This window comes from Amphimedon queenslandica, unplaced genomic scaffold, assembly GCF_000090795.2.
Source record: "Amphimedon queenslandica unplaced genomic scaffold, v1.1 AMPQUscaffold_13224, whole genome shotgun sequence".
NCBI lineage: Eukaryota > Metazoa > Porifera > Demospongiae > Haplosclerida > Niphatidae > Amphimedon > Amphimedon queenslandica.
This window is the reverse complement of record NW_003546540.1, coordinates 73,356-87,454: the sequence shown is the minus strand read 5'-3', so window position 1 is coordinate 87,454 and position 14,099 is coordinate 73,356. Positions and strand designations below refer to the sequence as shown.

Here is a 14,099-nt window from a genome sequence, read left to right as displayed (position 1 = left end):
TAGTTATAATATTGATAATCTAGATAAATAAACAAATCTTTCTTTGAACAAAACTAGTAGCTGAAAGTAAATTATAATTGATCCTTATGTAATCATAATGTTTGATAATGATAACAGTTTGTTGAAAGGAATGCTTAGTAATGCATTACTGTGTGTTTGTTGTGATGAACTCAATGTCAGTTTCATTTCTAAAAGGATGAGCTTTAGTATGCTCATATCAATAATACAAGACTGAGCATGATTCATGGTAATTTGCCTGACTTTATAAATTCATAAAAAATCTAAATTTGATCAGAACCAGCTCAAACTTTCTACGCAGCATAAGAACATGTATATGTATCAGAAAATGTAATAAAAATTGTGAATTTTAAATTTTTTGATTTTCACAAAATTTGGCCCAATACCATGTACTACAGTACAGGGACTTTGGCCCAATTTTAGAACAACTTCATACCCAGCATAATGAAGCCCCTTGTAACACTACCTTATACTAATAACAGCACTATATGCAGTAGAGTATAATCCTATGAATGTTTATTACATTCATAGTAACTCCTAAAAAGGAAGTGGGTAATAGATAACCTAAACCTGCCCATTTGCTGATACTAGCATTCTTAAGTGAATAACAATAATGGCTGAAGGAGGTCAGTTCTCTTTATAAAGTGTACCAATCTTTTAGCACTGCACTGTAGGTAAAAGTGCTAAGGATGTCTTTAAAAAGACACTACCAAAGCTTATAAACATACTTGGGAAGGATCCACCATTTTCTGTAGTCACTGCTTCTCTCAATGCTGAAGACCTGATAACTGATCAAGAGCTTGGAGCCATTAAGACCAAACAAGGTGTTGAAAGAGGCAGTGAAGTGGCTTATACTCTAAGAGACAAGATAAAGGATAGTGATGATCCTAATGCCTGTTTACTGGCCATATGTGAGATATTTGAATCTGAACTAGTAGACAATGCTACATTGAAGAAACATGGAGAAAGCATGAGAACAAGCATATCAAGTAAAACACATTCCATTAGTATCCTTTCTAAATACTTTTTTAATAGATGGAACAGCTGCTACACCAGTTCAAGTACCAGCTGTTACTCCTTCAGCTCCTCCTCATCCTTCAGCAGCAGCTCTGCCACCACCTAGGACTAACCCTAATGAACTAGGTACAATAGAACATTATACTGTACTAAGTTCACATTGATATTTTCAGGTATAAATGATTTAGTGACAGTGAGAACTGTTTTAACTGAAGCAATGTTTGGACCAGTTCATTGGACTGATTTAGGATTGTCTCTGGGTCTTTTTATGCCGACACTTAATGTGATTAGTAGAACTAATGGAGACGCTAACGATTATCTCAACCTAGCTCTTCAATATTGGTTACAAAAGAAGGATAATGTTACAGGAACAACATGGCATAATTTAATAAGAGCTGTCAGGAGTACTGGGGACAATGCAGCTGCCGATAGGATACGAGGCATTTTGAGATCACGCAATATCAACTGTTAATTATTATATTTGCTTATTTTTAGTTTTTGTCATTATTAAAATTGTTTTCTGGCCAGTATAGTAGTGTTGTGTGGTGAACCTTGACTATGAATGACTGATATCCCATATAAGGGGAACATGAATATCATTAAATACCTTTGCTGAAGGAAGCAAAAGGAAGCTTGTGACAAATGGCAGCAAGTAAAGACTATTAGTCCTAATTTTAGTATCTTTTCTATCCTTCCTAATAGCCCCTGGCAATGGATCTGAACTAAGTAATGTCATGTATCTTAAACTATACATTCATTTCATGTATATCCATTATTATAGCTATACAGGATTTAGCACTAGTGGAGACAGTACTTGGAGAAGCAATGTTTGGACCAGTTAGCTGGCAGAAGCTTGGACTAGATCTAGGAATCTACATCACGAACCTGAATGTTATTGAAAGAGAGAAAGGTGATAGTACAGAACATTTGAGAAAAACTCTACAACAATGGCTTAATAAAGTGGATAAAGTTAGGGACACAAGATGGCCGACATTGATAAAAGCAGTTAGGAGTACTGGAGACAATGCAGCTGCTGATAGAATGCCTAATATCATTAAGAAACACAGTAATGTTTAATACTTTTATTTTTGCTGTTTTTGAATCATGTATTAGTTAAAGAGTAATAACTATTATCTAAACTATCAATGAGAAACAACAACTCTATATAAGGAAAAGGTATACGGATATACATAGACCGTATATGTCAAAAGAATGAATGACATTGTACATGAATACCAGTACATGGACATTGCATCATTATGACATATGACTACACAGCAAATTCCAACTGCAACAGCCCACACCCTTGGCTTACAAGATGTCAACAAGTAAGTTTATATGCTATAGAAAGAAATGATGGTGGCCCCCTTAAGCCTATCAGTGATGAGTGGTATTAATAAACAATCCTTCACTGTATATACAGAAGTATAATATGATCTCTCTCTCCCTCTCTCTTATCAATAACAGGTCCAGATGAACTCTTTAGGTCACATTTTGCTGACATCAACAGTTCAATTGCTGCACGACTAGATAAAGCATTGGATGAGTTCTTGGGTGCTTCACTGATCCCATCACAACTGTTTGATGATATAACTACTACTAATGGACCTGCTGGTCAAAAGGCATCAAAAATGACAAGAGAACTGATGAGAGGAATCAGTAACTGTAAGAATGGAGAGGAGAGGCTGGAGGTGATTTGTAAGATACTACTGAAGCTTGAAGATGAAAAGTTAAAAGAAATTGTGGCAGACATAAGTAAGTATTGTAGTGTCTGATATTTATTTTAATATTCTTTAAAGGATCAAGAATTGGGTCTGGAGCAACTGGTGCCTCAGGAGGAGGAGGAGGAGGAGGTACGGTATATAACTAGATATAACTACAATGAAGTACACATTATTATTATTCATGATTATTAAGTGTTGTTATTACAATCCGTTATGATTGTGTGTGTTTTTATAAAGAAGTATTTATAGTACACAAACAAATCTTCCTTTAAAAGAAACATTAGTTATATTCCATTCTTTATAGTGCCACATCCTAAGACAAAAGCACAGGCAGTTGATATTACAAAGCTTAGGAAAGCAATTGAGAGTGTGATCAACAGTTGGTATGGATCACTCAACAGGCTACCTGCTGCATCTGTTAAGGACTTTGCCTATTCTCTATTCTCAAAGGAGGTCATCAGTGAAGCAGTGTGCAGTGATCCGACCATCGATAAGATATTGGGAGAATTCAAGGCTTCTCTTGGCTTCACAAGGACAGTGCAAGAGTTTGAAAGTTCTTGTACTAAACTTCTTGAGTCAATGTCATCTGTGGGTGGTAGTTATCATGTTGCTGGAGCTGCTCTTAAAGATGATCTCATCGATGCTGTTCAGAAAGACTGTAACTACTCATTTAATATTTCAATGTAATAAAATGTCAAGTTATTTTCATGTAATGTTGTCAAATTTTTAAGTAGAAAAATTCATGACATTATGGCATGACTAAGCACGTACATGTATGGTAAATGGTAAATGATGCAATCCTGACGTATACATATCAACAAAAGACACTCCCACAAGCACTACAGCTCTGAAACAAGAAAGAGAGTCCCAAAGCTCAATGGCCAGTAAGTCTCCTATATATCTATCCATGTGTGTGTGTGTAGCTACTAGTATACTGTCTAAAGATATTGACAGCATCCATAAATGGAGGACACTGTATATACTGTTGCATGATCATAGACCTATTGAATTATTTGGCAAAACTTTGGTACAAGCAATTTGCTACTATCTAGTAATGAAAGGACAGATGTGATACAGTTTCAAAAAGAAGAATGCTTCATATAGCCTTTAAAATCAAGGAAGAAGCATTAATGGTGGATATGATAATATTTGCATTGTCATTGTGTATCATTCATGACTTGTTAATAACTACTGCACGTCACAGTGTGTGGGTTGATAAATATTCATGATATGTACACATGAATACCATTACACTAATAATATCAATTACTACTAGTAACAAAGCTTGCAGTAGTAAAGCATATAACTGTACTGCATTTATAGGTATTAATAGACCAGAGGAAAAACCAGGGAAAGGAGGTAGTGATGGTAAAGAAGGATCAAAACGTTAGTGTACAATCTTCTGCATAATTAACATTAAATATGCAATAATTACATTGAGTGCTATAGCTTAATTTTTCTGTAGGAGAGAGTGCTGACGTAAAGAAAGTTATTAAAGAAATAAAAGAAGTCGTCATTTCTCAGTATGCTAACATCACTAGCATGTCAGAGGACAACCTTAGGCCAGTTGCTGATGAAATGTACGCAGAAAAGATCATTAGTCGTGGAGTCAATAACAAACCAACATTCAACAGTATAATTAGCGAGTTTGAATCAAGTCTTAGCTGCTTCTCAACGTTGACCAAAGTTGAGGATCATTGCAAGAAGTTTCTGTCAGCTCTAGAACGAGTCGGGGGAGCCCCTGCCAAAAAAGCTGCAAAATTAAGAGAGGAATGGGTGAAGGCTGTCAAGGCTAAGTTCGGCTTTGAACTTAATATTTGACGTTTTGAACTTATGACTTCGTTTAATTTTTTCTAATTAAATTAGACTAGTGCATGCTGTCACAACCAGTATAATTATAGTGTAGCTGATTTTCAACAATAATAATTTGTATAATTAATTATTACAACCAGCCTTCTTGTGATGAACTGATATAACACAATCTTGTACAAGTACAATACCTGATATCAACAATCAGAATCAGCAATCCCATGAAGCAATCCATTACATTCTACAGGTATACAGCAAATGAATAAAAAAACTAATAAAATAATTATATTTTATTTATAGCAAATGATACTTTATTGGGTGACTGTCTTCAAATCATTGTAATGGAAGGAAATTTACAAAAGAAGTGGTTTGTTCTTAGTCAGGTGGGTCAGGCTCCACCTGACTAGTTTGATCTGGGGTACAGATTAGATCTTAAAGTTGATGAACTCTATGATATTGAAACTGTATGCACTAACAGCATTCAGTGCACTAGAAGAGCAATAACTGAATGGAAGAGAAAAAGTAAAAGCAGATCACTGAGGCCATTATCTGAAGGACTTAACAAAATTAGATTGCCACATTTAGCTGATAGAATTGATCATCTACATCAATTTCCTGACAGCATAAGTCCAATAAGTTTGCCAAGTATGTGTGTTGAGTAAACAAACTTCCAGCAACATAAATAGAATAGAATACTTTTGCTAGGCTGTACTCAGACAATATGCATGTACTTTTGAGAAGTTGTCAAGCATCTTAATAATAATCACATGTCATAATGATGTAATGCAATACTTGATTATAAGATATATTTCTTTTTGCTAGTATTACCTCCTGAGGCAGAAGCACAGGCAGTTGATATTACAAAGCTCAGGAAAGCAATTGAGAATGTGATCAAAAGTCAGTATGGATCACTGAACAGATTACCTGCTGCATCTGTTAAGGACTTTGCCTATTCCTTATATGCACAAAGGCTCATCAGTGATTCAGTGTGTGATGATCCAACTATCAATAAATATTAAGAGAGTTCAAAGCTTCTCTTGGCTTTACAAGGACAGTGCAAGAGTTTGAAAGTTCTTGTACTAAACTCCTCCAGTCAATGTCTTCAGTGGGTGGTAGCTATCATGCTGCTGGAGCTGCTCTTAAAGATGATCTCATTGATGCTGTTCAGAAAGACTGTAACTACTCATTTAATATTTCAATGTAATAAAATGTCAAGTTTTAAAATATAATTTTTCAAAATATGAATTCATATCATGACTAAGCATGCATACATAGATATATGGAAGTTATTAATATTCATTGTCAATACATGACATGACATGACACAGTATGATATGACACAGTATGACCAATCAATTAATAAGCTCTGAATTTTCTTCATTATAGCAAGGGCAGCAAAATCTGTTTCCACTGCAGCAATTCTTCTTACACTACTAGTTAATTTGGTAAGTGTACTGGTGCTATTACTCTATTACTATCCATCCTATTGCAGCAGAGATCATCAGACCTACAGCAGTTGTTCCAATAGAAAATGAAATGTACAGGTAATTAAGCATGTGCTATTCCTATCTCTTACATCAAAGGATTTGTGTTTATAGGCAAGTCAGCATGCAAGTTCTTTGGCCTGTTAATATTTGGGCTCACACTAATAATAGTCCTTCCTGGCACTTTGATAATAGCAATCAATCCAGAGTTTCAAATCAACAATACTCTGTACATTGGAGATAGCTTGAGAAACACTACAGGTGTACATGAAGCTTCTTCTTCCATAGGAAATGTGAACATGAACTTCAATATTAGAATTGACAGTGTTTATTCCATGTCCAGAAAGCCATCGACAACAACTGAGCGTCTTCCAGAAATAGAAATTGCTTCAAAAGAAAATGGCTATTATCAAGATTATAATTACCTTGGAATAAACCAGCCCATTTATCTACTGGCCAGATCAGTTATAAATTACAAAACTACACTTCAAATTAAAGAACCTCACAATTCATTTGATAACTTAGCTTGCGTAATCCTTTTCAACAGTTTAGCAAAATTTGATGACTTTTTTAGATATGGTACACACTCAGAGTCTCAAATGCAATGCTTCACAAATGAGAATACATCATCAGTGTCATGGTCATTCAGTATAGCAGAAGAGTCTCAGTATTATGTTGGCATTTCCATCAAAAGAGGTGTGACAGTAACTAGTAATGTATCAATCGATCGAGCTTATTACAATCTATCACAAACAGCAAGAAACATCTGCACTAACTCGCTATCTTGTAATATAACAGTCTGCAGTGACATACTACTTTGTGAAAAGTCATACATCATCATAAAGACCAAAGGCATTACTGAAGTGGCTTTATTGGAATATGATATATCATTGAGAAAATGGACAATAAGAGCAATTATTGTACTTCTCCCTTTGTGCAGTCTAGCACTGATAATCATTGTAACCAGTTATATTAGATGCTACAAGTGTCAAAATACCAAAAGAAGAGCTGATGATGATAGCGCTAGTGTTGCCAGTTCTTCATTGCTTGAAATGGAAACACCTTTTGATGATGATGATCGCATTGAATTGATTCCTGATTCAAATCAAAGTAAGTTAATATACAATTGACTATTAATGATTCTTTGGCAGGACCACCCAGCAGAAATGAGGATGAAAGAAATGAAGAAAGTGACATTTCTCAGCACAATAGTATGTTATTTTTTAACATGCCATTGTTTAATGTTAATGAAAATACTCATAGGGACTTCATCAATTCCAATTCCACTGAGTGAAGAGCTATTACAAAATGCCAAAGGTTTGATATAATCATCAAGTTGTTTCTATGATTGTTGATTTGTTGTGTTCTTACAGATACATTTGATGAAACTCCAAAGCTACAAGTAGGTAGTAATCAAACAGAATATCACAGCAGTCAGTATGGAGTGACTCTCATTATTCCAGAGGGAGCAGTGCAAGGATCAGCTACTGTTTGGTTTGGAGCAGTTCTCTTCAGTGATAAGTTTGAGTTTGGAGACTATGTACGTGTATCCCCCATAGTGTGGGTCCACAGTGATAGAAAGTTGGATAAATGTGTTGAGTTGTATATTCCTCATGACATTGTCATCAGCACTAAAGATGACCTACAGAAATTCACTTTATTGGAGTTTGACAAAATTTCAAATATTTGCACAGATGAATTTAATGTCGGTCAACATGATAAAATGAAGTGGGGCTCTAGGCAGCTAGTCAAAATCGAGTGTCAGTATTTTCATTCTTATTGCATTGCTGTTCATAAAGATCTCTTTGATATTGTTTCAAAGCAATATTTAATGGCAATAATTGAAAAAAAGAATGCCAATGAAGAGCTGCTAGTTGACTTCATTCTTATATGCCGTCAGCAAGGATGGAAGAAGGTAAACCAATAAATATTTATTAAAATCCAATATACTGTTGCATGTTACAGATAATAGCCCAGTGTGATCAGGAAGGATTTAAGATCGTGAAATATGAGCCAGTTTCATTCAAAAGAGGTAATGAACATGAATTATCTGTTCCATTTGAAGCACAACATATCAACAATATAACAAGAAAATACACAGCAAAAGTAATGTCCTGAATATAGTTAGTTAATTTTATATATTTATTCATCATACAGATTCCAGTATCTATTAGAGATATTGAGTTGCTGGACCAGTTAAACGAAAAAATTAAATTTCGAGATCTTCCCCGTTTTAGAATACAGTTCATTCATGGAAGCACAGCAACCCAGCATAAGAATGCCAAAGAAATAACCGTCAGATTTAATAAACATTCTTCTAGATCTCCTGGTAACTTAAAAACAGTCCAGCTAGGAAGTAGTCCTCTAAAACTAGACACTGGATTAACAAGTAGGCAACAATTAATTCTTGGTAATTGTATTTATTGTATGTATTTATAGAAAATGATTCAGTACTGACAGAGTTCATACGCATCATTGAAGCAGAGCAGAGATTGAAAACCTTGTGGCGCACTTTAGGGAGTCGTCTAAACCTTAGTCTTGATGAGCTGAGTGACATTGAAGTGATGTCTAACAATCCTGATCAATATCCAGCCAGACTCATTGATACATGGGAGAGAAAGGACAAAAGTGATTCATGGGATAGACTAGAAACAGCCCTGGATGACATTGGATTTAATGAATTAGCATGCAGAGTCGGAAATCTTATTCAAAAACAGCGACAAAGTAAGTCACAAAATGTATACCGTATACCAGTAAATTTTTGGCTCAAAATTTTCATGGATTTTGCGTTTTTTTCAATTCATGAAAATAAAATCCGCGAAAATCAATTCAATACAGTTCAAGATGACCGAAAAGTAGAAACCCACAAAAATTAAGGCCACAAAATTGATTTTTGAACGGATCCGCAAATTTTTGGGTCACAAAAATTTTCTGCTATACAGAAAATATATGCAATTCTATGCAAAAAACTATATATGTGATTCTGATTAAAAATTCCACAAAAAATGGCTACACAATTTCTAAATAATGATAATAATAATAATATCTGATATAAAAATATTAACATTTAATGTAGTCCCCTACATTTTAGACCCTGCAGCTGCACATTTTCAATCACATTTTGCTGATATTCAAACTTCAATTGCTGCCACATTAAATCAAGCATTGCCCAAGTTCTTTGGAGCTGAACTGATAACTCAATCACTATACGATGATGTGATAGGTATGCCTGGGATACCTGATAATAAAAAATCAGCCATGGTCACTCGGCAACTTTTGGGAGGAATTCAGAATAGTAGGAAACCAAACATAAGACTAGGAAGAATATGTGAGATTTTTTTAGAATTGGGCGATGAGAAGCTAAAAGAATTTGCTGAGAGTGTGGGTAAGGGAAAGGTTAAAAATACACATCATGATGAGTAAATATTCTATAGCTAGGGGAAATTTTTTTGCCAAAACAGCTAGATATCCTGTATCATATTCCAAGGAATATTCAAAGAGAAATTTTGATATCACTAATCGACTAGGTACAATAGAAGATGTACATATATTTATACACTATATTTCATTATATTTTTATAGCTAAGGGGCCTCAGTTAGGAACAAGTTTTGAAGAAGGTGTTGAAGAAATTGAATTGTAGCGATTAGCTAATGTACCATTATTGTAGTTTTCAGAAACCTAGATCTATGTAGATGTAAATTTATCACAATTATTTGACTATCAGTGATTTAATCTAAATGAACATGAACATGTGTTTGTGCATTAATTAAAATAAATACACATGACACAGTACTATCCTCCCATAGCAACCAAAGACATTCACATAACGATCATTGTACATGTAGACTGACCTGAAAGTGCTTGTTCCAGAGATTGAATCCTCATACCGCGTAAGTGGTTTTTTTCGAGCGTTAAAATTTCTCCCTGATTTGCAAAAATTTAAATACAATACCCACATGGCACATCGTAGAATTTACGGAGTTAAAAACTGGGAATTGAAACTTTAGTAGATTTCGCGGATATAATTCTCTCAAAAAAACTTACCACTTTTGTCAGGCTCGCCCACACAAAATGACTCAGTTGGTTTTGTTGAAATCTGGAAACTAATTCACTGGTCACTGAGAAGAGACAACCTGTAATGGGAAGATTAGACAGTTAGGTGTAGCCTCATTATTCGTCTTACAGGATAAAATCACAAATGGAGTTAGCAAGACATTCTGAAGCACCCACGTGAAGTAAATTTCAGTATACTCATACAACAGAGCAAATTTTGACAATAATTAAAACAAGAGTAGAAATTATGAAAAATAATAATAATTGTAAATGATATTCATTACATCTAAAGCTGTAATCTTCTTCTATTTTGTGATAATAAATAGAAAATGCTAATTGAAAAGGAATGATACAATAGTATAGTACAGCTGAGACTGAGAGTGCAATGATTTCAATGATTTCTGTCACGCCCACAAATTGAAATTATTAAAATAAAGTAAATAGAAAATAATACTGTATTAATTAATTAAATGCTTCATAATACATTTATTAAATACTATTGGAAGGGTCTATCATTTTTTTCAATTATATAAAGTTTTATATGGTTCAGCAAGACATAAACAGTCTAGCTAGTATCACCAGTGAGCAACAAACTGGTAGGAACGTCGACTAACGTTCTGGGAATCAGGTCACAACCTTGATACTATAAGCCCTGTGTCACACACTAGGGCCAAAGACGCAAAATACTACGTAACATGCCTAGCTCCAATCCTAAAAAACATAGGTTATCATCATTACTCCATTACACACACATTTCTTACCATATGGAATGTAAACTAGATGGTATTTTCTCCAATGGATCTGCAGAATCTAAATGAAGAAGTTCATAACTGATACATAAAATAACTTTAACTAACCAGAAGACAATAGACAAGGATCAGTCTTATTTATAAAGTCACTAGCAACAATCCTAAAAAAGAAGATATTATTATAACATAAATAATTATTATGTTATTATGATCAAACAGGACTTAATTTATCTAAACACTTAAATCACAACTCAAGCTAGCTTAACATTGACTATTAGACTGAGTGCATGTACATAAATGCACCATTGCTTTTGAGAATCTTGATATTTATTATTTTCAGCTACAATTTCAATGTCCATATACATGTACTCTACACCAGCAAAAGGAGGTGGAACGTCATCAATATTTAACCCTGAAAAACGTTAGTAACTAATACACAAGAATTGATATTACTAACCATATCCATTAGAGAGCTCACTAGTATTGTTACTATATTATAATATAAGTATAATAATATCATTATTAATATAACTTACTTTAGTGAATCTTCTATTCCATTATAATAGATACTACTTGTCCATGGTGACCTTGGAAAGACAGGTAAGAGTGACAAGTCCTTCTTAAATATGGGGACTTCCTCAAGCTGGGAACGAAGCTGATGATTCAGTTCCTCCACAACAAGACGACTTTTCATTTCATCTTCAAGTTTAGTTTCTGTATCGTTTAGTCTCTCGCGAAGAGATGCTATTTCAGCATCTTTAATACGTTCCAAGTTACTATTATTATTATTATTATTATTATTATTACTGATCCTTTCTTCACCATCCCTTTTCAATCTTCTCACTTTATCCTTTTCAAAGTCCAGGTTCACTTTCCATGCTGTTTCAGCAGATTCCAGTTTAGCGTTCCTCCTTGTCAAATGGATAATGCGACGATCCTTCTGTTGTAGTTCAAATTGAAATCGCTCACTTGCTTCATCAAAAGTGTTATTCAAATTTATTTCCAATTCCTCCCAACGCCTCTTGTCGAATTTCAATTTTTTATTTTCCTTTTCATAGTTTTCTGCTTTACTCGACAAATATCTCTGGGCCTTGCACATGCTATGGTATTCTCTACCACAGCGATTCAGCACTTTTCGTTTTCTTTGTTTTCGTCTCACAAAGTGAAAGTACAGATAGGCAAGTACCAAAACAGAGATGACAGTTATTGTGATGACAGTTATTGTGAAGACGAGCCAATTAAAAAGGATGCTAAATACTATAGCAGAAACGGCAAGAAAGCCTATAAAAAGGTATAAAATGACGTATTATCAATAATATAATATAGATATAGGTTTGATACATGCATATTTGAATACATTTCTCAATTCTCATATAAAGAAACCATTAACACTATAAATGGGATGGATTAATAATAGCCATTAACACTATAAATGACACAAAAATCGTAAAATTAAAAACCGCCAATTATAAGTTTACAGCCAAATTGCCAAAATAAAGCGCTATATGGTATTTATAAAATTTAATATGCCTAAAACAAATGAACGAAATAAATATTGACCAAAATTGCCGTTTGCTTACCTTGTTGATCTGCTGTTTGTCTGGAACCCTGCTTTCTTTTTTCTTTAAAAGCTATGCCTTTATCATTAACAACTAAAAATGAAAAAAATAATTATAGATGCACACACTGCATAACCTCTCACCTTCTTTCTCCTCTTCCTGTTGTAATTCAAAGACAGTAACTCCTTTATCCTCTAGCTTTTTCAGTATTACTGGATCCTTAAGATCTCTGATGACATCATCAAAAACACATGGTAGTATAGCGTAAGTGATGATAACACAGTTCTCTCTTAGTTGTTTAAAAATTGCATACTGTGACCATGAAAACTCTTTCTTAAAAGTTAAGACCCATTCATGTGCATTATTGAATGAATCAGGCTTCTCAATTTTAAAAGAAACATAAGGTAAGCCAAGAGGAGCAGTAGGAGATAGATCAGACTGTTTTTCAAATAAAGGTATCAAATCCTTAAAGGAAACTGCACTTAACAATTTTGCATATTCTTTTTCATATTCAAAAAAATGTTGCTTAAGCTTATCATCATTAACGAGTTCAGATAATTTCTTCAATAGCTTGTAATTGAGGTAACCAATAAAATCGTAGTCACTTAGAAAATCAAAAAAGCTTTTAAAATCCTTAACCTTTTTAAGAAGATCAATGCAGGGCATTAAATTTGGAGCAACACGAGCTTTCCTTTTTAAGCGTCCTTTTATAAACTCTTTTGCATTGTCTACATCAATCTCATTACTTTGAAGTGATACTTTCACAGCAACAACAAGATGCCCAAATTGATTCAGCAATTTATTAGCAATGTCTCGTAGCATAGAAACTTGATCAATTCTGTGCTCAAGATCATGAACACCTGCAACAATACATAAAACTATATACCCTGCTTCAATCTCTCTTACCTGGATTGACAATGGCTGACTGTGTTTGATCAGGCCCTATGAAGAAATGTACAATGTATCAGAAATATCACTATGATGCACTTATCTAACCTCCACTGGTAAGCAATGTTGGGTGTGCAGCTAATATTGAAATTTCATTAAGAACAGCTGACAATAGGAATTAAAATAAAATTATATAAAATCACTATTACTTTGTCTTTCTCTATCAATATTATCAGCTACAGCATTCTCTTCTATTCCTCTAAGAGCAGCTATCAGTGTATCTATTGTTGGGTTGTGTACATTATCAGCTTTACGCAACCAGCTAGCCAAACACTCCGTGAAACAACGATCTACTTGTCCTTTATGTTCTTGCTCAATGATCCTCAGTGTATTATCAGATAATAGAAGACGTAGACCAAGTCGATAATACGATGCTTTGTTGTACTGATGTCTCTCAAGTAATGCAATCACTTCATTAAGATCTCTAATATCTAGATAAAATAATTACTAATCAGAAAATTATTGGGTGGAGGTTGATTTGGAGAATCCATTTCATAGGAGCCACCCCATTATTCTTTCATGTACTCACCTAAGGTCCTTCTAGTCAGTACAGAAGCAGGATCAATATGGCAAACCTTCTGTGCCACAATTTCACACACAGGAAATATACAGCAGTACAAAATCCAAGACCAAATTAGCATTGTTTAAAATATAATACCAAGACAGTTCTTACCGCCCCTCATGAATATATCTAATTTTTTTTAAATAAATAATGCTGTATCACATAAATTAATCAG

General features: G+C 34.1%; 6 protein-coding genes across 7 annotated transcripts in view; 5 read left to right on the top strand and 1 right to left on the bottom strand.

Moving 5' to 3' along the window:
• Positions 1–14,099, top strand: part of LOC109584296 (uncharacterized) — a 21,390-nt gene that overhangs the window by 2,553 nt on the left and 4,738 nt on the right. The gene's annotated exons all lie outside the window — the stretch shown is intronic.
• Positions 567–2,177, top strand: LOC109584298 (uncharacterized). 2 transcript variants are annotated; one of them, XM_019999983.1, is made up of 6 exons: positions 567–644; positions 693–1,007; positions 1,054–1,161; positions 1,209–1,687; positions 1,738–1,761; positions 1,817–2,177. In XM_019999983.1, the coding sequence occupies exons 1-4, from the start codon at positions 632–634 to the stop codon at positions 1,505–1,507; spliced, it is 735 nt and encodes a 244-aa protein (XP_019855542.1). In that variant the 5' UTR covers positions 567–631; the 3' UTR covers positions 1,508–1,687; positions 1,738–1,761; positions 1,817–2,177. The 2 variants fall into 2 exon arrangements, with proteins under 2 accessions (XP_019855542.1, XP_019855541.1); XM_019999982.1 differs by having other exon boundaries at positions 1,209–1,761.
• Positions 2,257–3,509, top strand: LOC109584299 (uncharacterized). Its single transcript, XM_019999984.1, has 4 exons — positions 2,257–2,363; positions 2,503–2,790; positions 2,835–2,888; positions 3,064–3,509. The coding sequence occupies exons 1-4, from the start codon at positions 2,354–2,356 to the stop codon at positions 3,444–3,446; spliced, it is 735 nt and encodes a 244-aa protein (XP_019855543.1). The 5' UTR covers positions 2,257–2,353; the 3' UTR covers positions 3,447–3,509.
• LOC109584300 (uncharacterized) lies at positions 3,539–4,730 on the top strand. Its single transcript, XM_019999985.1, has 3 exons — positions 3,539–3,643; positions 4,083–4,145; positions 4,225–4,730. Exons 1-3 carry the CDS (start codon positions 3,637–3,639, stop codon positions 4,578–4,580), a joined length of 426 nt encoding a protein of 141 aa, XP_019855544.1. The 5' UTR covers positions 3,539–3,636; the 3' UTR covers positions 4,581–4,730.
• LOC109584295 (uncharacterized) lies at positions 5,956–9,791 on the top strand. Its single transcript, XM_019999979.1, has 12 exons — positions 5,956–6,013; positions 6,061–6,112; positions 6,167–7,162; positions 7,204–7,263; positions 7,316–7,369; positions 7,426–7,967; positions 8,018–8,158; positions 8,210–8,441; positions 8,492–8,776; positions 9,144–9,437; positions 9,487–9,579; positions 9,635–9,791. Exons 2-12 carry the CDS (start codon positions 6,100–6,102, stop codon positions 9,691–9,693), a joined length of 2,769 nt encoding a protein of 922 aa, XP_019855538.1. The 5' UTR covers positions 5,956–6,013; positions 6,061–6,099; the 3' UTR covers positions 9,694–9,791.
• On the bottom strand, positions 10,622–12,064 carry LOC109584297 (uncharacterized). The gene is made up of 7 exons (XM_019999981.1): positions 11,664–12,064; positions 11,392–11,633; positions 11,313–11,344; positions 11,159–11,267; positions 10,964–11,016; positions 10,868–10,916; positions 10,622–10,817 (listed from the first exon to the last, which is right to left on the bottom strand). The coding sequence occupies exons 1-7, from the start codon at positions 11,952–11,954 to the stop codon at positions 10,793–10,795; spliced, it is 801 nt and encodes a 266-aa protein (XP_019855540.1). The 5' UTR covers positions 11,955–12,064; the 3' UTR covers positions 10,622–10,792.